The sequence below is a fragment of the Melanaphis sacchari genome, unplaced genomic scaffold (assembly GCF_002803265.2).
Source record: "Melanaphis sacchari strain LSU unplaced genomic scaffold, SCAv2.0 Contig20_pilon_pilon, whole genome shotgun sequence".
Lineage (NCBI taxonomy): Eukaryota > Metazoa > Arthropoda > Insecta > Hemiptera > Aphididae > Melanaphis > Melanaphis sacchari.
This window is the reverse complement of record NW_020271042.1, coordinates 5931040-5957965: the sequence shown is the minus strand read 5'-3', so window position 1 is coordinate 5957965 and position 26926 is coordinate 5931040. Positions and strand designations below refer to the sequence as shown.

Here is a 26926-nt window from a genome sequence, read left to right as displayed (position 1 = left end):
ATAAAAATAAAGAGGAAAAAATATTAAAAAAAAAAAAAATGCACATTTCACAGACAACAATTACCTTACAAATATCGTATACATTAAACTGTAATATGTTTCTTATTTTAATTTTTAAAAAAGCATTAAAAATTTAAAGGTTACTAGTCATGGTGCCTTAAAAAATATGCTACTTATTCGTTCAATACAATAAATACTAAACAATTATTAACAAAACTCGTTTCATATTTAAAATGTAAATTTTTAAATATCATGAAAAATAATAATATTACCGTGTGTATATCGTATACTTGGTGAAAAAGGAGAAAAACACTGGACATGATTGTACTCGATTTTGATGCATGTGTTGATTTTCCTTTGAGATCACAGATAATAGAAAAATGTGTCAGTAAACATAATCAACAATAATATTATTATCATATTTTTTTCTATATAAATTACTAATAATCTGGTGATGTGCACAATATACGTATACCAAAGTTACATGAAGAACGATAAACGTTCAAAAAGCTCAAGTTAATATTATCATTTAATTATTCAATAAAAATAATGATAATAATAATAATAATAATAATAATAATTAATAATAATAATAATAATAATAATAATAAGATACTAAAAAATAGTTTCATAATAAAACCGTCTCTACTGAATTTCAGTATGGTAATCTCAAATATTAGACTAACGTTATTTATACATATACGTTCCCTTATATGTGATGTGTGCTGGGATTAAAATACACACATACATCAAAGGCCTAAGTCTTTCGTTTTCGTCATTACAGTAGATCCATAATAGTAATTAGTTAGAGTGAGATGAGTGTTTTTTTTTTTAGAACATATACAAAGTGTGAAGGCCAATTATTCTCATTCGCATATGTCTAAAATATTAAGTTAAGCAATCATTTTTATATATATGTAAAAAATGAACAAATTTAGTTATTAAGAATAAAAATGCTTAAGACAATTTTGGGCGTTTTATATCAACATCATCTGATGAGTCTTCGCTGTCGTCGTGCATGCCATGTGTCTGATATTCATGACTTGAGTTCCATCCTGTAGATGGCGATCCAGAGTTTTTAGGCATTGCCTGTAATATATAAAATAAAACATTAAATTAAATTCTTAAGACAAATTATTATCTTACAATATAGATTTATACATTGATAGTTTCTTTGTTATTAATTTTTAATTAACCCTTTAGAACAAATTAACTTAGGATATATTTTGATATACATTTATTGTCTTACTAATTATATTAACCTGTTACTCGCAATCGCTCACCTGGTGTCCCATTGGGTCATATCCTAAGCTTCCATCAGAATACTGTGCCTGTAAAATTAATTTTTTAATGAAATGGATATATTTTATATGAACAGTTGTTCTATAATCAATATAACGCACACAAACCTGTGATCCGGACATAGGGGAACTATACTCAGCACCATTTAAACTAAGACTATAGCCCATGCTGTCTTGTGGACCACCACCAGGAGCTGGAGATAACAAGGGAGTTGGTGTTCCTTGAGAAGCAGGACCCATACTATAAGGGGAAGCGCCTATGAAAAGTAAATTGTATTAATATTAGTAAAATCATTAGTATCAAGGATAAAAAATTGGTTTAAATATTATATTTTTCTTAACCTTATGCCATATTACTTTGCTATACTAAATTATTATTAGCACAATATACCATATTTTTAAATTTAATTGGAATAAAAAGTATTTCATTATGTATCTACTTTTGAGTAACATTTTTTTTTCTAAGGGGGGAGGGTTTAGATGTTTAGTAATTGGACTACTAATGAACTTGGAATAGTAGGAAACAGGAACAGTTTGTATTAATATACTAGGTAGTTAACAATATGGCAAAAATTTTGTTCTATTTTAGATAGAAAAAAATATTTACAATTTAAATTAAAAGTTAAATATGTGGTCAATTAGTTATTGTTATATTTTATTGATGTGCATAGGCTCTCATGTCTAAATTTAAAATTTTTTGAATTTAACTTAGTGGTTTTAAAATCGTTTATAGACTATAAATAATAGTGTATGAATACTTAAATCTCAAATATCACTAAATATTGATAATACGCAAATGATTTAATTAAATTTATTAAAATATATTTTTCAGTTGATTATCATTTTACAAAGTGTACGCGATCAATTATCAATTTATTTCAACCTTATGGAAATCTAACAGTCGATACAAAGTCCATTTACCATACAAAGTCTCAAGTCTGTCTTGCAGAGGCAAGTTTACTGTTAATTATTTTTAAAAGAACGCTATATCCGCATGTGTATGATAGGAATAATACTTGCGGGTCTTCGTAAATAAAACGCATCAAAAATGATGATATTTTACATGCCTTAAACCGACGATTATTTTGTTTTAGATTCTTAAAATAATTCCAAAACTACCTTTAATTTGTTCATGGAATTAGTCGAATAGAAAAGTTCTTTAATGTTTAAATTAAATAAAGTTAATTTACATTGATAAAAGTAAATATTTTATTAATACTATTAAATAATCGTATTATTTTCAATTTTGTGTATTATGTAATTAATACTGGTTTGTGATAATTCTTTTAAAAAAAAAGGATATTCAGGATATGCTGTGTGTAGTAATACAGTTAAATTTTAAATTTTTGAGGTTTAAGGAACAATTTTTTGTCAAGTTAAGCATTCTATACAATAATAAATTGAATATTATTTGTTATAAATTACGGTTAAACAATTTGTATCATTAAAATATATTTTATCCATAGTCATGTTTCATTTAAAATTTTGAATATTACATAATATTAATTTATGGTGTGGAACCTGACTATGTAATCATTGGCAGGTGATACCACACCTTTTAATAAAAGAAACAGTGTACAACACGCTCGGGTGAGCGCACGCGCGCACAACGAACACACATGCTCACTTAAAAAAAATATACATATATATATGTATATAAATCGCATTGTATGGAGGGTGTAGTACGGGACAATGAGGAAACCAGGAAAAACCATTCGAGCTGTCAAGCTCAAAGCCAGGGTCTCGGTGATATATTATTTCCATTTGGAGCTTACACCGCCAGTACGTATATATCGCTATCCAAATCCCTATAGTAAACTTCACCCTTTCCCCATTTACATGTTTTTCTCTTTATGTTTTAAACACCAATAAGGACTACAATCTGTGAAAATACCTCCGGTAAATATAAAATTTCGACTCTGTCAAATACCACCAACAAAAATATTTTAATGCTATTTATTATTGTATCCGTAGTCTATATAAGTAAATGATATATTTATTGTCAATTATTAATATTAAAATATAGTTAGAAATTATGTGTCATTCAAATCGTTTTGTTGTTTAAGAAAATTATAAACACTTACCGGCAGCTTTCTTTGCAGCGTAAAGGTTTGCTTCTTCTTGAGCTTTACCGATATTTTTTTTATATCGAATTCTTTTATTCCCAAACCAATTTGACACCTAAATAATTGTAAATATAAATATTTTAATGACTATATTTACTATTTTGAATGATTTTCAAAGTAAATATAATTATATACTTGTGACACTGTAATGCTACACTTCCTTGCTAACTCTTCTTTTGCCTCCTCAGAAGGATAGGGATTGCTCAGATGAGAGTAAAAGTACTCATTTAGTATTTCGGAAGCTTGTTTACTAAAATTACGTCTTTTTCTTCTATAGAAAACAAAAAAATAGATAACACAATAAATATAATTGTATAGATTTATAATATCATCAATGTCTTTTATAATACAAACCTAGCATCCAAAAACCTAGATCTAAGTATCATGACCGCTTCACAAGTACTTTGCTTCAGTTGCATTTGTATGGAAGAAAATTTCTTATGTATTATTTGCACCATTCGTTCGATTTCTTTTGGAGTGATCGGCCGCGTTCTAGACTGTTCTCGTAAGAGATTCATTACATGGGTAGTAAATTCATTACAAGCCTAAAAATATATTAAAATCGTGAGTATGTGTCTAAATATATATTATATATTATAAACGATTGCTTTGATGTAAGCCGTATGACATAATAATCATTACATTTGATAAATAATATTATTTGGGTCGTAGTTTAAAACTTAATCTCAACTCCACACATATTCTAGATTTTAAGCCTTATCCTAACAGCATTAAACAAAATATAATTATATTTATTATAGGTACGTCTAAATGTCCATAACTAACCTATCTTTATGAATATATCTATCCAAAAACATAATTAATCATTTTTTGCGGTATTTGTTTGATCACACGCCGTTTGTGGCATATCATGATATTAAAATAAATATTTTTAAATGTCAAACTAAACATAAGACAACACAGGTTCAAGGATATCTACTTTATAACCATTAAAATATTATTCATCTCACAGATTATTGTTCATGCAATTTGTCCTGTGAGGCCAACAAATACATATTTAAATTTGATTTCGAAACGTTTAAGAGAAAGTACAAAAATACGACTATACCTGGAACCTGAAACTTATTTCCATAGGTATTTAATTTATAAAACTCATTACTGTATTCAACAATAAAAAATTGAAAATTCTCGTGTGCAGATCTGGTAGTTAGGCCGATTAATCTGTTGAACATCACGCGTAATATTGGTCGCCCTACTCTTTCATATAGTAATCACGAGTTATTCATACAAATCATACAATTCAAATAATTGCACGCTTCAGTATTATTTCTCGGTGATATTGAATTGAGTCCATGCTACTTTTATGTGTTTGAATTGAGTACAGCATATTATCTTAATATTTTGAATTGAGTCCGTATAGATAAAATGTCATAACTACCTATATAGTCGGTGATGACTGAACTTTGCACATCATATTACACTGAATACACAACAATAACAGATATTTGTCAACGGCCTGGTGGTATATACTCGTTCAAAATCAACCAGTCACGCCGAACACTTCGTAAACACACAATTAGTTAATACTTACATAATTATCAAATTATTACGAATGAAAAATGGAGTATATGTTTAGATATCCATCCGTAAAATAATTATTTATCCTCAAAAATGTTTAATATTTTGTTATATTTCCGAAAATAATGAGATGAGATGTAGGTATTTGAAATTTCTAAATTATTATTTTCAATACTTATATATTATGATAAAATTTTGAACAAATTTTATCTCTTTTTGAAATATTTATAGGTATGACAAATTTTCAACTTTTTTTAGTCTTTTTCTATAACTGTCGATAAAAATATTCTCTTTGTAAAAAGTATCTTTATTTATTATTATTTTTAATATTTTTTAATTAATTGACTCTATGCTTATTATTACAATTAAAAAAGGGACTCAACTCAAATAACCTAAGAATATTGGCCGGACTTGACTTCGGTAATCCAAAAGTATTTACGGGACTCAATTCAATGTTAGACCTATTGCTAATAGTTAGTGTATACTATTGTAATTTTTACAATTGACTTATATTAACTTCAGAATTAATTACATCCAAGAAAATTTAACTAAGAAATTACACACATGCACACTTATTAAATAATTTAAACATTCATGTAGTTAGTTACTTATCGTAAACTTAAAATTTCTTTTTTAAATACAATAAATTGTATAGACTGAGAAACGAATAAAATATTTGATACTAGGCATCAACGGTTTCAAATTAAAACTGATTATCTTGAATAAAATGTAATTAAAATTTAAATACAGGTACACACTTCCTACTATGGAAATTTTAACAGTACTTAACCCTAGAGATTTACTGGGCGTTAACTAAACAAAATTAAACTATGAAATTACAACTCGAAAATTCGTTCAAGTTATCCTTCTATGGGTCTTTTTCACACCTTTCGAGTTAAATGTTAGTAATTAGACCAATTACTTATTGTACACAATGTATAGATTATAAAATTTATTTAAATAAATAATAATGAAATACATTAAAATAATTTTAAGAAAACATATGATTTACTTAATCGTAACCCGTATATTTTTTTAATAAATAAAATGTGTACCTAGTATTTATACTAACAAAGAATAACACCAACACGTAAGTATTTAATATTTATGAATATATCCATATATATAATAAAATGTATTTAAATTAATATTGAAAAAATAGACACTACAAATATATACAAGTTACCTATACTTATAAAGAAATCGAAATAGACTGATAGCAGAAAGAGAAAAAAAGGATGCCAACATTGCCAGAAATAAAAGGCATACAAATTAATCTATCTATACCCATTCTTAACGAAAGAAAGAAAGAAGTTTAACAAAATAGATAACAATTTTTTTAGGAAAAGACAGCATACACCCTAAGACTGCACCATGTGCACAGGTATCTCTTTCTAATAATGTTAGTACAATAGAAGATCTATTACAGAATACGTGATACGCGCAATCCATATATCAACTTGTCTGTTACTGAGATATTTTGTTCGATCGTAAAATTTTTACTTAACGCTCTGAGCAGAGTATTGATTTTACAATGTTTTTTTTGTGTATTTATCATTACTTTTTGGGCCAATAAAAATATTTCAATCTTCAACATAGAAGAAGTTTCTAGTAGCAAATTGGATCCGATGATAGTGCGTTTCCCTAACTAGTATGGCACGTATGAACTTAAGTAATGTAAACTAAAACGCACGCGTACGATACGTTACTTATGACAAACGAGCTCAACTTACATGAAAAATGAACATCGTAAAATAACCTATGTATAACAGATAATGTGTTTTGCATGTGCTAAAGACAGAAAATAAATAGTGTGTAGATATTCTTAAAATTAAATTATCATAATTATTATTGTTTCAAAAGATTTTAACTAATTTTAAACTACTTATAAAAATTTGTTATTTTATAATTTTCTCAAAATATTGTCACGATGTTAATAACTTAATAGAATTTAAAAAAATATGTATTTTCATTACGTATATTATTATTTTCTATTCACGATATAATTTTCAAAATATTTAGTCTAATATTGTATGCTACCTCTACCAAAAACAAATTTACAGTAATAATATGTTATGCGGTATTTATTCATTTGCAACAATAATATAATATAATATTATTATTTGAAAACAATTAAATCGATCTATTATAGTACTAATAGTAATAAATGATCAAATATACTTATAGATATACAGACTAAATTCTGACTGATACAATATACATTGTCTTCACTTAGAATCATTTTTCGTAAGAATGATTTATTATTGAGTTCAAATTTAATACGTTATCCATTATAGTGACATGCTCAACGCTAAGGTACATAATACTTAAAACCTATTTTACAGTTTGCAGCATAGCAATTTTCCTATTTTTTATTTTTTTTTTAACCACTAAAACTATAATTATGTATTAATATACTTTTATAACACTATAATAGTACCTATTGGGTAAGATAATCAAATTATAAATTTAAACCATTTTCAACTGATAAGTAGCTAAAAAATACTATAATTACCTGTTCGTATTTTTCCAGTTCTTGGTGGTAAATTTGTCTGATCTGAGCTAATTTTGCTCTATAGTCGGAATGCTCAATGGCGTTATCTGGTTGTCCGGGACCACCCGAAGCTGCGGCTGATGCACTAGCTGCAGCTCCAGCACCACCTCCTTTTTCAGGACCAGCTACTCCTTCAGCAATTAACATGTTATCTAATCGCATCAACTGTGGATCTGGTGGCTCTTCTTCTTGTGTATTTCTTAAACTTAATACTATAAATAAAACAAAAAAGTATATTAATTATTTGTATAAGACTACATGTTAAACCCTTAACATTTTTAATGATTATTAACATAATATTCAAAATCAACATTTTAGTTGAAAGAAATCCGAAAACTTAGTACACATAAGTTATTTAAATAAATATTTTATAGATACTGTTTGAATTCAATCAATATATCAAACCTGGGTTAAAGATACATTGGACTTATTTTGTGAAAATTAACGGGCCAGGGATCCTTCAATTTGTTCTTAAACATAATACAGTTGTTGAACTACCTACACTATGTAAAGTATAATAATTATTTTATATAATGTTAAACCTTTTAAGTAGTAAATAGTAATAAATATCATGATACACCATGAATGGACTACAAAAAATTCAACCCTCTGATACCATAAATAAATATTTAAGTACGAATTTTCCTCGAATCATAGATTTATATTTATATTATACAATAAATTAATGTATTTAATTATTGTTTACTCATCAAAAAAACTATTTTGATTACAATATCACTTATTGTATAGAAATTAATAAAAATATTATACAACTAAGACTTAATTTTTTCAATTTTCATATTAATTTGAATATAAAATCATGCTTAATAAATTAATTGTATTAAATTCATTGTTAATATAATCATAACTATAAATATTAAACTTTATTAAAATAAATATGGGAACGAATATATTTCATAAGAGATTAATCAATGAAAAACTAATTGAATAAAATATAATATGCTGATGCCTGCACACAATATTTCATTATGTAATTTACAAAATGATAAATACTATTGAAATTTATTACTTTAAGAAGTAGCTTGACTATCAAATTAACTATATGGTCTCAATTTTAATGTATAATTAAAATAAATTTATCAAATAGGTAAATAGTAATGATACATATAGTGGATATTCTGGAAATACAGAAAGTAACACAGAAAAATGAAAATATTTTAACGTTCTACATATGAGTACTTTTAATATTACTATAAGCTATTAATTTACAACCTTATTAAATGTACTGTTCTGTATTTTAAACTGAGATAATTTGTCATCGATTATTTTGTTTAATTTGTGCGTTTAAGGAATATTTTAAACACGCCCAGAAACTTTGTGGAAGTTCTACCAGAACAAGGTAAAGTGCTACACTTGGCGCATGAATAATTAAAAATTAGGCAGGCGTTCTGTTACACATTAAGGGTTCTGAGTTTCCCTTGCATATTTAAATAAAACAAAGCTTATTTCGCCCAGTATTATTCGTTATGTTATTTATTTTCGACAAATATGTAATTTAAGACAAACCATACAATAACAAAATAAAGTAAAAAAATACTTACATAAAAAGCTAATAACCTAAATTAGATCCAAGTAATTAAAATTAAGGAATATTATTGAGGGATAGAATGCTACACTAGCATAGTTTGTTAAGTTGGTTTTTTATCACACGGGTAACATGATAAATATATACCGATAAAACTTATTTTAAAATAATTGTACGACAAAAACCAATATAAACAAGCATTTATCTGGTCCGCAGATTCTATATAATATGTTAAGCGTATGTAAAAGTCAATAGAAAAATATATGCGTGTGAACGTCTTTTCTTATAAACTAGCGAGTGAAATATTTTTGAATACCCAAATTATTACGTTGCTCATCTCTTTGGATCTACTCTTCAATTTATAAACTTGAAATACATCACGATATATACAAATCGCACAATATAGGATATCAATGAATACAATTTGAAAATAAGAAGTTGGTAGCTACTTTTTTTCAAATAATTTATGATATAAATATTAAAATCTCAGAAAATGTAAAGTATTTAACTCTTAAACGAATAAAAACGAAGTTCATAATGGAAACTTTGTTATACATAACTTTGTATATAATATTGCCGGATTCACGATAACGAAATTACCCAGTATAAATAATGTATAATTGTTCCATTTTCAATATTTTTATGCATTATATTTACTCGTAATTATTCATATTAGTAAAATAATCTGGGAATCATTTATAGATTATTTCACAACTATAAATAAAATAATGGGAGTAACGAATCATTGCGTGCTATTGCAATTTCTGGGAATGAATAGTGATTTTTCACAAAAGGAAATAAGAAAAATGATGGTATCACCCAATTAAGAATAATGAAGTCGTACACGGAACGTTAAATATAAAAACATTAATAAAAACCAAACAGACAGTAATATTATTTGATATTTATTTCTTTATTTGTAATAATTATGCTAATTTCTGTCCAAAAATAGTAAAAACTTTATTTAATTGTTTTTTTTTTTTTACAAAAAGTTTAAATTAACATGCAATACTTATAAATTAATATAATCGAACATCCATACAAGAATAGGGACGGAGCCAACAGCTCTTCAGAACTGTCACTATTTATAAACTAGTTATTTCTGGTAAAAACATGTGTTCCTCCACATCAAAACACATTTTTGTTCAGATCACATAAATTATATATACACACACGTATAAGCGTTAACCCTCATATCTCATAACTTGTACACGCAACTTATCACAATTTTTCACGCACACATGCACGAGTAAAATAAACAATAGCAGCATCACCTCCCCATGGCATCATAAATCGTCACAAAAGGTGGAAAAGATCTTTCATCGGCCACTTCAAACACACTTCAAGTATTGGAATTAATTGTATATGTTACATATTATAATGTACATACTCATCAGGATAATTTCAACAAATTCATTTAAAACACTTTAAACATCAAGCTATACGTGTTTTTATTTTAAAATTAAAATGTTTAAGTTAATAACAAATAATAATATTTAATTCTATAAAATATAAACAGTAGGGTTAGTAAAATGATACAGAAGCTTTGCTTTCTGTTATTTAATTTAAATAATTTAAAAAACAAGATAATGATGATTTAATGTTAATATAATTTATTTACATATGTTAAAATATTATCTAAAATTATTATTTCTCAAACTCAACAAAGTAACTGTGCGAGGAACCTTAATATATAGTTATAAAATGTTTGAAAAAAATCTAGTTAAATAATTTTGTTATAAATTAAAAAAATTATTTAAGTCAGTTGTCAGTAACTTAACTGGATTCACATTAGAAAGTAATATAAGTATATTTTTTTAAACTATAGTTAGGTAATAAAGTTTCAGGTGTCAAGTCGTTTTGAGTAAATTACAGTTCACCATAGCCCAGCGGGAGAAGTAACAGTGTAACTGCGGGATATTTAAAGAATCTATAGTGATAACTTGGTATCTTTAAGGTCAACGATGTGTTGAACGGGATTTGACTTGAAAGTCACTTTGGTAAATTACCTAACAGCATTTTTTTTTAAATAATATTATATAGATATACAATAACAGATAAATAATCATATTTTTTCAAAAAATACTTTTCATTTATTATTGTAATAACTTAATCCGTAGTCACTTAATTAAAATTAATCGATATTATTCGACGATTAATAAATTAATCAATTAGTTTTTATATTTTACGAACTTTCTTCTATTATTGGAACATAGTTTTTTGTTTATTCACATTAATATCAAAAACTATAATATTATACTCTCTAACAGCCTAATAAGCTTATCATGTAATTTTAAACGGTTTAGATCAGTGTTTCCTAAACTTTTTTTTACTTAACAACCCGTTTTAAAAAAATCTCACTGCCTCCTTCATAAATTTAAAAAAATTACAGCCTTATTATAATCGGTAACTTTAAGTAAAAAACAAAACTCTACAAACAATTTTTATTTTTATGCCTATACTAAATTTTTAGTGTGTAGGTATACGTTTTATGCATACCTTTATAGTTCTGTATATTACTTATGGTACTGGTATTATTCTAAATTATTTTTGATTCTATGCTGATACTTATACATTTCATATCAATCAATTATGAACAATAAAAATGAAAGTCACAGTAGAATCCCCACTTAACGTTCCTGAATAAAACGCCCCCCTCAAAATTAAAAAATCCCACAAGGAGACGGTACTACCACGTTGGGAATCACTGGTTTGGATGCATAAACACTATGACGTTTTGAAAACGCATAACTGTAATCATATACAGTATACTCGAATTTAAACTCGGAAAATATAAAGAAGGATTTTTCGAACATCCAAATGTTTCGCGAAAGATTAATAAAGCAATGGTGGCAGTAAGAGTTAGCAAGAGGCAATACAAAAAGTTTGCTGGAATGTTTTAAGTTTTAATTAAACAATTGTTTTTTTAAAGTACATATTTCAGTCGGAGCAGAACATTTTTATACAAAAGTAGAAGGCGCGCAAGGGGCTAGCGTCAAGGCCGGCCGACCAAAGAGCGAGGAGGAAACGCGGCGGTGCAATAATATATATAAAACAGTATAAAACGCGAATTGGAATTGAAGACGAAGAAAAACATGTACGCGCGCAACACAATATCAGCCGGTGCGGAATGGCACTCGGCTGCCAGGCCGCCTTTTTCCCGTCCGTCCGTTTCCCTCCCGTTAGGTATTGATTTGTTCCAAGGACCAGCGCGCCCCATCCCCTCCGCACCGCACCATCACACCATCGCCACCGCTGTTGCCACCGCCGCCACGCAGAAGACGACGACGTTACTTCAGTCATCCACACATACCAGTCTGTCATTTTTTAAATGTATAATAATAATAATAATAATAATAATAATAATAATATTATACGTACAATAATATTATAATATGCCATTTAACAGAATTACAAACATGAATGCACGGCAATTAACGATTATTGTCATAAATTCATAATTATTGCTTTAAATATTTTTTTCTATTAGATCTAAGTATGTAAATACAGAATATTTTTGGATTTCATTTTTAAAGTCTGGAGGCACATGCAAAATAAGAAACGCCGACGTTGACAAACGTGAACAGATGTCAAGCCATTGTCAACAAGGCACGGACACGTCTGACAACTGAAATACATCGATCGGGCACCATAAACATTAAATGCAATACGTGACGAGATTTGTAGGGGAAAAAATACACATCGTGTATCAAAATCGCGTTCTTAGTATTGTTTTACACGTTTCCAATATTCTCCGAGACCAAATGTATTACATTATTTCCCCTGAAAATGGGGGAACCGCATGTGGTGTTATTATTATTTTTGACGGATACGCACATGTTATCATACGGTCTGTCGCAATGCGGGATACTTTCTACCCTTTACAACAACTGCGCACATTATTTCTTCAATAAAATCCCAAAGCTACCATTTTACGTTCTCGATAAGAATATTAAGTTTTACTGAAACGTGTGGAAGGCATTATACCACATTACTTCAGTCTATATGCACGAAACTAATTAATATTTAAAATTTTTATTTGTAAACAGGACTGTTATTTATAATAAATAATATAATATTATGTTGTTTTTGATATACTATTGTCATAAAACTATTAGTTACTTTTTTATTTGACTTCAAAGTATGTAACATATTAGTAAAATATAATATTATAACACTTAATTATTGTTTTTACGATAAAAATAACCATAAATAATACATATTAAAATTATGTTTTAAATGAGTGTTATGGTTTTAATAAATGTACATTTTATAATGATCATATTAAAGAAATTAATATTAACAACGTATTTTTGAAACGAACAAAACATTATGTATACATCAAAATTCGACCAGCTGTTCCAATATTGTTAAACACAGTAAAAAAGATTGTTTAAGCAAACAACAGTTGATGTTAAAAAGTAATTTTCAAAATTAAAAACCATATTATACTATTTACTAGTGAAAAATAATAAAAATATATGAAAGAAAATCAAATTATTACTATAGTATATACTATATAATATATAATATACCTTTTTAAATTATAAAACGTTAGAAGATCATTAATAATTTAAAATATACCTCTTACTACATAAATATTTTTAAAAAAAATCACTATTTCTATTATTTGTATTATAATATACAAATTTAGTGTTCTAAAAAAAAAAAAAAAATGCATATGAATAAATATATATTTACTACACTGATGACATTTTTAAATTAAATTACATAATTTCCTATAATGAAATAGAAAACTTGAATAAAGTAAATGTTTTTTTTCGGATGAAATTAATAAATTTAAGATACAATTAAAACTTCCAACATAATACATAGTTTGAACTTTTATCTTGAATTACTATTTCAGTCGAAATGTGTATTTTGGCAATGCGATTCAATTTTAATTCATGATTTTTTCCAAATATACTTATATATTATTTGAGATTTCAAATATTGATAATAATAACATAAAAATAGTTTTAACTAGTAAGTTATCTTTTTTTTTAAAGTTTTCCTTTATCTTTGTTGTACACAACATGTAGGGGATTATCTTGGACATAATAACTTATTGCGTTTGCATGAGATGTAGGAAGGGCGGAAGGCTGAGAGGAGGTAGACAGACTGGACCCTGGAATCCCCACTTAGAATGACTGCCGCTAGTCCTATACTGTCATTGAATTATTCATGAGCCACTCAGACGAAGTTCAAATTTAAACCACCATGGGTTACAATATTGCTTCTACTCACAAACCCGCGCACATATAACATGTACAAATACAAAAAAAACTGCTAAAATATGCTAATTTATGATATTAAATATCATTGATTAATGTTATAATATGTTTATACATAGAATTTTTTTATTCTAACGATAAATTGGTACTAAGAACAGATTTCAAACAAAGCATTTTTCTGGTTAGATATAATCATTTTTCATTTTTCTTAAAAAAAATACATTTATGTAGCAATATAAAACTACAGAATCCATTGACCTCGAAAAAAATGGTTATGATAAAGAGAAAAATGAAAGAAGGTATGAGATGCCATGACAAATTGTATATTTCTTCATAAAAAAATACTGTATCGATACGCTACTTTCTATGAAGAAATCATGCATGGAACTGATTTTTAGTCTACCGTTTTTTGAACTAAGTGAGATCTTTTTTTATATACATGATAAACCTATATTATATAATGAACAATTAAAATCTAATATATGTTAAGTACATAAAAATAAAATTCATAAAATAAATAATTAGTAAAAATTAAAAGTTAAAACAGTCGATTATAATATATCAAAATTCAATATAAACTATTTTCCTTAATTTAAGTTCAATCATAGTTTTTAATAACTCATTATTATAAAATAAAACATTAAAGAATTGTTCACTTTAAGATTTGTATATTTTTCAAATTAAATATTGTGCATTTTATAGTAAAATTAAAGTATCGTTATACTTGTTGAAAATTTAAATGGCTAGGAGGTTAATGACTTTTATGTCGTAAAAAATATAAATGAAATATTGAGTAAGAAATATTTTTGAGTATATATACAATATATATTAATATTATACATATAATATTATGTGTATAAATTAAATGCAACTGACATACAAGCAGTATTCAATCAATGCCAACGTGATAAACATAATTAATAATACGATTTAAGATTCACTATTTTAATGAATCAGATAATTAGAACTAATGACCATGAAACCATCATATTATACAGAGGCGGCTTACAACAAAGAAAATAGAAATAATAGTGAAGCGGAATGTAAGTATTGATGATTTTGGACTGTTAAAAAACAAAAATAATAAATACATTAGTACAGTATTTTATTTACAGTTCGATTTTTTTTTTTTTTTAATATATAATTTTTTATAGTAGACGCAATACATTTATTGTTCATTTATCATTTAGTATTCTAAAAAAGAAATTAAAACTTTAAGTTTTATAATTATTTTAAACTATACGTGTATTATACAATATTTAAAAAGTTAAATTTATTTCAATAGTCTTGATAACCAAATCATATAAGACATTGAAACATTTCAACGAAGAAATTTTTAAATCTACTATCTAGTATAAACTTAAAAAAAAAACGATGTTTGGTAATACAATATTCGTTAAGTCGTTCATCACAGTAAATATAAGGCAAATTTTCAAGATATAACATCGATGTGTTTTTTTTTTTTTAAGAGTTTAGTTGAGTTAAATCTTTTGATTTCATTTAAATACTTAGGCGGGACATACGTGGGGTGTCCTGGCAGTGGATGAGAATGGTGTGAGGCAAACCGGCAGGTTTAATATGCACAAAGAAACCAGTTCTAAAATATTTCATACCTACTGGTCCAGGGATGCTCAGCAGTTGTTATAATATTGTTTGAAGTGAACGATTCAACAATTATTATCCGTGTCGAGTCATTCAAATAATTATAAAAATACAAACTATACTATACATGTATTAATATTAATGGAGTATGTTTAATTTGCATATTCAAGTTATGAATTTATATAAATTATTTAAACTCAACAGATATTTAAAAAAAATAATACTGGTAAGGAAAACTTACAATAAGCATTATAAAATAATAATAACCAGTTAAATATTTGGAACCATTGCAGCATTAGTCGATTCTGAACAAGCGCATGCTGTGACAGAGTAGTCAGTCTGACCAACAATTCAAACAATGAGGAATCTATTTCAATAGAAAACATGATTTTCCCCCTCCAAAAAAACAATAAATTTATACCTATTATAGAATAGTATAGTTTAGAGTTGTTTGAAATTTAAACAGATGGAATAAGCAGAATGTTATAAAAAAACCACAATTTATTAACCTTTACATTTTATTAAACCAACTTTAGAGCTTTATAGTTAAAATATTTAAACATTGTATTAAATTATATCAAAATTAATTTACATGAAGTATATATTATAATATTACTATTTCAATTTAATTAAATCAATTTATTAGAACGTGTAAATAATCTATTGGTTTTAATTCAGTTTTTTATACATTATTCAATTTTAAAAAATATAGATTGAGTAGATATATTAAAAAAATCTAATAACGCAGAAAAAATACCGAAATGAGATTATTTTTGGTTTAAAGTTTATTTATATACTTATAGTTTAAATTATATAAACGCATTTTAAAATGGGAGTTATAAATTATTACTTATTTAGGACCAAGAATAAAATTGTGAATAAATTATGTTTATAATAATTGATACTTATTATTACATATCTTGAGGTTATGTATATTGTATAACATAAATTTAATAAAAAAAGAACTATTTTAAATATTTCACAAATACTATTTACTAATAATGAATTTTAATCTCAAAATTAAATTAACCGTAAAAAAGATATAATTATTAGAAAAAATTCACTACTTTTAAACACAAAATATTATTTTATGCTAATAAAATATTAGGTCTTAGATGTTGAAAAAAATACATATGAATTTAGGTTTTAATTGGAGATATTACAAAACCTCGATTAAAACTATTACATAAAATTATATTTTAATTTTCTGGATGGTGTTTAATAGTAAGTTTATGTCTTTAAAATTTATGTACATTACGTATGAGTAATTATCAAAATAAATATTAATTGTTTAACCGACACATTTTTATTTAAATATTATTTAAATGCGCATCTTCAAAACTTTTCGAGGCAATGCATATACTTAGTCTTCAATTTTATCAGTTATTTACTAATTATTATTGTATTATTATTTATTTGCTTATTATATTATTACAGCAGATCTGTATAAATATTAACTCATTTAAAATGTTAGTATAGCTACTTAATTTAAAAATAGATCAATCTAATTATATCATATATATTACGGAGACCATTTCCGAATCAAACAGTGGTTAATTTAGTGTAAAAATGATTAAAAACTACAAAATATTAAAATAATTAAAATTTAATATATAAAAGTATTAAAACATTGTAGATTTTTTTTTATTTTGGAGGTTTAAGGAATAGAAGGAACCATCTATTTAATATCTTCCACTTTAGAGTTTGTCTTGTTTATGTTAGACATTAGAAAATTATTTTGCAATAATAGTAGATTTATGAACGTTTTCAAAAAAAAAAAAAAATAATAATGAATTTCTAATACTTTGAAAAATTTAATTCAACATATACATTTATTATTTATAATATTTAATTTATTTTACATCAGTCAATATTTTGATAATTTTATTCAGTTTTTCAAAGCAAAACATGGACTTACATCGTATATTTATTATGAAATACTTTTTTAAGCAATAATTAATTAATAGGAAGTCATTAATCAACAATGAGAAAGAAATCGCGCCAAGTTAAGAGTTCAAATGAACCATAGGTTCTAACTATGTGGAAAGTATAAAAAGATTTTCATTATTTGTATGCTATAGAATTAATACGCTTTGCATATTGATGAATGGATGTCTAATAAGTATTAAAATATTAAAATAATATTAATGTGAATTATATATTTAATTTTAATATTATCGTAGATATTTGTATAGTCTTCACAACCATTCATAGTGTAGGAAACGCGAAACGTGTTTGGTATGCGACTTATTTACGGCACAAATCAGACGGAGTAAAAAAAAAAAAAACAAATATCAACTGTCATGATTTTATATTATCAATATTTTAATTATATAAATTTAAGTATAATATATATAAACATACAGAGAGAGGAATCAGTAATTCCAGGCACGGTGGACGCCCACCAAATCAAAAAAATAAAATATATAAATTAACTAAACTAATAAAATTATGAATATATAGAAATACTACTAATACTGCCTAGTACTCAAAATCAAATGACTATAAGTACTATAAATAAATAAAGTACATTTTTTTCTAGCAGGTATCTACATATTATTTAGTTTATATTAAAAAATTAAATAAATAAAAATTACTCACCAGTTTTTTCTTTGATTTCGCATAAAACGCTGAATAAAGAAGGTTTCATTCGGTGACAATTTAATGTGTGTTTTCTGTAAAAATAAAAATTTGACTCATTAACAAAGTTAAACTACAATTAGTATCTATAATTAATAATGACGGTAAAAATTATGTTTGAGCTTGATATTTATTTATAATATAATTTCTTAGGTAGAATAAAATGTATTTTAATTTTCATATTACAATAATGCATCCACGTACATAATATTTTACCGAATAAATGTAACATTATTATTTTAAATATTATTTTTTGTTAAATACTTGGACCATTATGGTAACAAACTAAGTAAAAAAAATCTAATTAATTAATTTATCATAATCCTATATATATAAATAGGTTTTTTTTAAATTTAAAACAAATAATTATTTTTTTCTTACACAATTATCAATACTCCTTATATTAAAGTTATACTCGTATCTTATATTTTTCATGAAATATGTTTATTAAATTTAAATATTAGTTGAAATCTACAATAATTAATTACATAAAATAATGTACACCTTTTATAAAATACTATTAAGATAAAATTATAAAATGATTAAAGTTTTATCTATAAATTGTATTGAAAGTCATAAAAAATTTAATGGACGTAATAAAATAATTAACCTAACGAATTAAATTATATTTATATCTTAAATTGAATTATCATAATATTTCATATTATAGTTTTATTTCTATTAAAATAAAATGTATTTTATAACTTAAAATAAGTTATATTTTACAACATGTATTCTAATAACACAGTATTATACTAAGTTGAAAGTTTATTTCTCCAATTTCAATAGTATAAAGTCAGTGTACAATTATTCTGTTGCTGGTAAATATCTAATGTAGGTAGTTTTAAAATAATGGTAGCTGAGAAAATATAAATTACATACTTATTTTGAATTTATTTAATTTTTTAATAAACAATTAATACAGTTTTTGTATCTTTCTTATAAATAAATTTAACTTGTTTTTTATGTATACAATTCGATTTAATTAAAGTTAAGTTAAATTTGAATATTTACAATAGCCCAAATTACAAAAGATAAGTTTAGAAAAGATTCTACTAGCACATCAAAATTAGAGTCTAAGATCTGAAAACCCTCAACTTTGACATCTTTATGTCATAAAAATTTAATTCGAATCAATAATTACTCAAACAGGTATTATGTTTGAATTAATAAATCGATTGATTTCACAAATAGTATTTTGTTTAATAAACTAAATAAAACGTATGTGTTTATGAAACGATTATACATTTATAAGTTGTAACATTAATAATAGCATAAAATAAATTATTAGTATTTAATTATCTTACTAAGAAATCGGTAAACTTAATGTATAAAGTATATATTTATCAGATCACCGAATAAATAATTCAGAACCCCTCAAATTTTATTTTAGTTAACCCATACATTTTTTCTGGTATTGAGCAGGTCGATAGAATAAAATGTCATCAGCCATCATCATATTCAAAACAACTATTATCGCGTCTGAAATCTACGTTCAATTCTACATTAAAAAGGGTTAAAACGTTAAATTAGTAACTTTTGCTACATTAAAAGTAAACTTACATGGCCATATGCATTTTGAACATCAATAAATATTAAATATTCTAAAATCTAAAATTACTCTATTTAACCAATTACTCTTAAAATATAAAAATTAATTTGACAAATGTAATCTAAATGTAAATAAACTTGTCTTTTCTATGAATACAAAATATATTTCTTATAGATAGAAGAACTGAACACTTAGATTTTTCGAATTCTTAAAAAAATCATAACGTGTAAGATAAAAAAAAATAATAGATGAACTAAAAATGTCACCATACAATTTGTTCGTAATTAATCCAAGGCCTAGCACCTATACAACCAGAATTAATTCACGTAATAGTTGTTTATTATAACACCATTATAGTTGTATTTTGTATAACACTAATGCCTAGGATCGCGTAACATTAGGATTAACCATAACTAAAAAAAAAAAAAAAACTATTTAATAAAAATTAAATTTATAGGTACGTGGTATATCTACAGTCTTCACTATTGATTTGATGAGAAATATTTAGTTATTCTAGGTTTATTATTAATCAATAAAATAGTATATTAAACTCGCTAGCTTCGGTCTTAAAATAAGGTATATTGTTAAATGTATTTAATTGTTTTGGTTTTACAACGGTCTACATCTGAGAAGAGAAAATTGAAAAAAATATTTAGACTCAGAACACAGGTTTTTATTTAGTTTTAGGGAAACTACATCTACTTGAAATCTTAAACATACTATCTAAATCTAAAAGGACAATTTTCAAGTTGCAGCGGATATCTCGGAAAAATTATGGACAATTTGTTGTCATCAAGGCCTTGGGCACATTCCACAATTTTATTTTGATACTCAATTATTAGTTCAAATAATCACTTATTAATTAAATATTTGTGATTGTTAAGTAATTTTATGAAATGAATTAAAAATTAAAATATAAAGTAAAAATTGTTTAATAATACTAGGAACAATATTGTTATGTGCATCAACTATTAATATTTAGAATGTTTCATAAATAGGTACTTTTGCAAATACCCGTATATACACCAGGGGTCCCCAACCTACGAACTACGGCCCGTTCAGCTTTTCAAACCGACCCGCCAAGTTAACTTATATTTTGAATATATTATTTATTTATCAATAGTATTTCCTATAGTGAATGAAAAATAATAAAACCTTAAAATAAAATAAATGGTTTTTCGTTAATCGTTGTCGATTACCCCATCAATTGCGTTATCTGCGTTATCGTGTTTAAAAAGCGGCAATGATTAATCGAAAAAAATATTCATTTTTCAAAAATCAAAAAATATCTTTTTCATTTTCAATTTGATTACCTCTTTATTCCTTTAAAAAAAATTGGTCCGCGATGCTAAAGTGTATCTCAGACATGGCCCTCCGTAAAAAAAGATTAGAGACCCCTGGTTCTACACTATACACGCGACACGTCACTTGAATTTTTCTTTAAATCCACTACTGCTTCTAGATACAATAATTGAAAGATATTGAATAGGTTCACAAATTTAATGTTATAAATTTTAACATAATTGAAAAATAATATGTACTCTTAACATATAAATGTTAAAAATATAATGGCCCACAACACCGAAGATGTTATTTGAATAATAAAAAATAATAAGATAAATCATTAAATCTGATACTAACTTTAGAATAAATCCACTAACGGGATAAAAAAAAAAAATAAAATAAAGGATTGTTTATATTATTGTTATTTATTAAATTTTACGAAAAAAATTATTATCAATTTCATACTAGTAGTAAATAGAGATACTGCATATCGTACATTTTTTTTACATAACTTTAAATTGAGAGCATTTTTTATAAATTAAATAAAAAACATTATAAAAAATAAATTGTAAAAACTTAACATTCAACAAATTATATGATATTTCGTTGAAAACAAAAAATTTGATTGTAAAAGCGATGTTAGTATCCAAAAATAATTTTTTCGTTATTTTTTTAGTACTATTAATGTTATAACATGGATAAAAGATAAATTATGTATTATATTCTTTTTTAGTCTGAATCTAACTTAAACATTTTAAGAAATTGTATAAAACAATAATCAAATTTCACAAATATTTATTTTGATAATTAAATAATGTATATAACTATAGTTATAAAAAATAAATCATTTCAAAAAATTTACAAACAAATAAAACTTTAAGTATTTAGGTACGTGGAAAAAACATATCAGATAAATTATTCAATATACTTTTTAAGATAATTATCCGGATATAACATACAGCTAACATTTGAGTTGAATAAAATTATATCTGTTTGAAATAAAATACATTACTTGTAGAAATGACATATCAAAAGTTTAGTTGATTCTTCTATATAATTAATAGAACAATTTCTTTAAGTGTTGAAAATGTTTACCCAGGTCTATTTTCAAGGTTTTATCTCCAAATAATTATTTCTTGATTTTATTTAAAGAGTAACTTACAAATACGTTAACTATATTTTTAAACCAAATTATAATAATAATAACTAATAATAAGCGATGAACATCTCATTAATATAATAATTGTATTGATAGAAGCAATTTATAATCAAGTATTAATAACGAGATTATTTATAGTATTATAATGAAACAGGCTGAATCTTGTTTCATTTTTAAAATTAAGTAATTAGAAGAAAATACTTTGCTATAAATATGTTTTTTACATTAGATCTAATTAAATTATAAATTACAAAACCTACTAATAAACATAACACTAATGACAAAAAAAGTAAAAATAAATGACATCATTGATAAGCAACTGGCAGCTCCCATTTTCCAGCTGCATTTAAAATTTATATGAGAATATGAAAAAAAGTCATACAGATATCAATCTTGAAACTTTTTTGAAAACTATGTTTTCTACTTTATATTATAAGATTACCACTCATGACTTGTGATTGTAAATTTTATCTTTAACCTTTAATACAATTTAATTAAAGAAACCACTTCTTTTTTACTTTTGAATATAATTAAAAATGCAAGATTTTGAAAATGTTTTATTTTAATAACACTCTCTTGTGAAACTTGTTCAGGTATTCCTAAAATTGTTAGTAGCAAATTTATAATTTTGAATTCGATTCTAAATAGAATAACAATAAGGTCATATTACAAATTATTTTAATAATTAGTGTCAGAAAATGTACTAATAAATATTAAATTAATGTTAGTAATATTGGTTTTAAATTAGTTCTGCTTTCTTATATCTCTTAATTTATCAGAAACTTGACACTTAATAATGACTTTCAAATTTAAATCATAAAAATTACATTAAAATACCTATTATTGAATATATTTTAAGTACAACAAAATCATAAAGAAACTAACATAATCAATTATCTAAATCTCTCCAGTCAATTAAAACAAGGTCATATACACAGGACAATTAAATTGGAATTAAATTATTAACTACTTACATAATATCTCATTAACAGGGATTTCATAGTTTTATTAATCTGATATTTTTTAATAATTAATTGTTAATATTATTTTTACACCATACTAATAAAAGAATTATCACAATACAATTATAAATATATTTTAAAATTTAATTTCAACTTATCATGAAAATTAGATGAAATACTGTCCAAAAACAATAGTAAAAAAAACAAAATTACAGTCTATCTAGTGCAATAAGAACACACCAATTTCATGCATACCTACACTACACCAGGCTATTTAATAGTTTCTATTTCATCAATTTTTTTTTTATATAACTTATTAATAAAATAATCAGATGTTTTAAGTTAAGAATCTGTCAACTGGAACAATGCAATATTTTATCTAAAGAAAATTAAATACTTAGTTTTAGGTAATAAATGAAAAATAAAAAACTTTAAGAGAAAAGAATTTATTATAAAATTCACTTTTCTAAGTATATAATTTTGTTTAAAACACATACAATTATTTTGAATTATAACTAATTATTAGTGTAAACAATTAATGATAACTTTTATTTAAACATTATTATTAATTATCTCAAAAATGTAAATTTCATATTTATATCTAATTCTAGTGCAATTGATTATATTGTATTATAATACCAATTTATTCAACTTCTCTATCACAATATTTAACAATGTACTGTTCAATCTTTCATACTGAGTATTATAAATTTCCACTACCATATATTTCTATTTTCAAGAATTGAAAATAAGTTAATTGGTAAGAACAGAATTTTGGAACTGTTATCAGATATATAATCAGAAATATATCTAAATATATTATTTAATTTAAGTAACCAATCGTTAATTTTTTTTTAGTATGAATTAATGTAATTATATAAAAACATGAGATCTGACAAAAAAATGTTTAAATGCATAAAAACTTTTGAGCTTTGGAGCAATTGACTTGAAAGTCACAAATCTGTAAACCATGTTTATGATTATTAAATAATTTACAAAATATACTCATAAATAAATAGGTATTATTTATAATTATATTTGAAATTAATACTATTTGTGATTGTAAAAATGAAAGTTATCTACATGCATTCTTCACAAAATGTATCAATATTATTCTTATATTTAGAAAATGAAATGTTAGGAAAAGTATGGATTCTGACACTCTAGAAAATATAATGTATCAAGTAGTTAATCAATGTTCTTAAATAATACTATTATTAAAAGGCAGCATCTATACAAAATCAAAATAATCAAGGTATTTATAATCTTAATATCAAAATGATAAGTGTTTATAATTGGTCTATGACTTAAATGCTTCATGTTATGTTAATTAATTAATTTAAAAATATATCAAACTAACAAGTTAGATAAAACTAGTGATAAAACCTATTTATCATATTTAGGAGTGAACTGGGATTAAAAAATCGCCAGAATTTAGATCTAGAGTTGCCACATTTGTATATTGTTTGGAAATAAAAAAAAATATATTTAAAAATCTACCACTTTTTACATTCTCCATATAACTATTGTGACAAATTGTAGTATTTATAGCTAATTTATTATCAGTATCTTAAAATTAAATTTTTTAAATGTTTATTAGTTATAACAACTCGTAAATTATTAATAATTTTTAATACAAAAATATCTAGCTAGTAAATTCATTTTATATCAAAAAATTCCATTGGTTTAAGACTTATAATACCCATAAAAATAAGTTAATAAAAAGTAGGATGTAATAGAAAATGGGATAACAATTAATTTAAATAGGTACCTAGAATTTTAATGATAAACATTAAGTATAATTAAAATTTTAAGATAATAGTCTTGCAAGTTTACATAAACATAATATAAAGGGATATTGAATATATGTAGAATAAATAGACTTTAATTACCTAGCTTGAGCTTCATCTAAAGACTGATCAGTAATGTTCATTATTTGCTGCAAAATTTCACCAATATCTTGTTTACGAGTATCTTGATCAGGTGGCGTGGGAGCACCGTGGTTGGGATCAACAGACGACATCCCATAAGGTTGTGGCAACATTGCACTGGTTGGATGCATCATGCGGTTATGCTCATCCATGCTATTCATTTTCACAAATTCTAAAATTGTATGTAAAAGTTCAATTAGATACCTAATATAAGTAATTTTAACAATCTAAAGACTAAAACGCCAATTAGACAATCAAATGGAGAAAAAATATAGTCCATCAATACCTTCTTAGAGACTTGTAGAGGGAGGAGGTAAGGTATATGAACAATGCAAATGTAGCATCATATTAAAAAATATCATGAATGCCATCACGCATTTTGTGTACTTACATTGCAACTCGTCTGTGCAGAACGTCAGTGGCATAACAGCGTAGAACCAAAGAGATCCTGATGACGTTCAGGAAGTCTAACGGTATAGACGATCGCTTTCTACGTGAACGAAATTCGACGGCATGAAGTACTGACGCACGAGCACAGGAAACGCACACGGACGTCGACAATTATTACCGTAATGATACAATAAGTACCATACGCACGGTAGATATTATGTTTTCATTCCTGACGTGGACGAAATTTAAACAGGAAAACAACGAATCATTGAGATAGATAGAGACAGACGAAAAATGTAACGATATTTATTAAACCAAGACGGCGGCAAATCACACGGACTGTAATATTCCAGACACGTACGAGGGAAATTGTAAACAAAAACGCCTAATCGGTGCAATTAATTAACAAAAAAATTATTGAAGAACGGTGAAGAAGACGAACAACGACGATGTCTGTGATGACGATGACAGTAATAACAACAGTGAAATTAATTCGATAAAAATAATAAACGAAACAAAACAAAACAAAAGAAATATGGCCGTAACGCGAAACGGTACGGTCGAGACGCGGACAACTGGGATTGAGAGCTGTCTCGGCGCCGGTGGCAGAGCGGTTCCAGATTTCCCAGTACCCGGGGATGGTGGTGGGGAGCCCAGCCGTCGGAATGCCGTCAGCCGGCCAATGGTGGGTCCCGCTTTTGCGTCGCGGGTGACGGCGGCGATACGACCAACTACACCACGTACGACTATAATACAACTTTACTTACTACTGGCACCGCCACCACCGACGTCACCGTCACCGTTCCCGTCACCATCACCAACTCCTCCTCTGCCACCTCAAACAACACCCCACTACCACCCCACCCACCACCACACGACGTCAACAACCGACGAAGCAACGACAGAAGAACAGTACCGCTCCGCAAATGAAGCGAATAATATGGACCGGTCGTCGATCGGACGGGCGCCCTCGCTTAGTCGCTTCTTGGGAAAATCCCGGCACGTTGCATCACTGATTGTTGCCGCGACCTTATCAGCTTTCAACCGGCGTCTGGCGTCCGGACTGATTGTCCCGGACGACCGACACCACCCGGCGACGTTTCATC

The 26926-nt window shown here is 25.9% G+C and overlaps 1 protein-coding gene across 4 annotated transcripts; it reads right to left on the bottom strand.

The window, feature by feature from the left end:
• Positions 1-598: 598 nt before the first annotated feature.
• LOC112593695 (homeobox protein extradenticle) lies at positions 599-26404 on the bottom strand. 4 transcript variants are annotated; one of them, XM_025338204.1, is made up of 10 exons: positions 25822-26404; positions 25392-25602; positions 18504-18577; positions 7482-7732; positions 3782-3972; positions 3563-3698; positions 3386-3482; positions 1404-1558; positions 1284-1331; positions 599-1089 (listed from the first exon to the last, which is right to left on the bottom strand). In XM_025338204.1, exons 2-10 carry the CDS (start codon positions 25589-25591, stop codon positions 958-960), a joined length of 1284 nt encoding a protein of 427 aa, XP_025193989.1. In that variant the 5' UTR covers positions 25592-25602; positions 25822-26404; the 3' UTR covers positions 599-957. The 4 variants fall into 4 exon arrangements, with proteins under 4 accessions (XP_025193989.1, XP_025193990.1, XP_025193991.1 ...); XM_025338205.1 differs by having other exon boundaries at positions 601-1089; positions 1410-1558; positions 25822-26403; XM_025338206.1 differs by having other exon boundaries at positions 999-1089; positions 1263-1331.
• Positions 26405-26926: the final 522 nt, after the last annotated feature.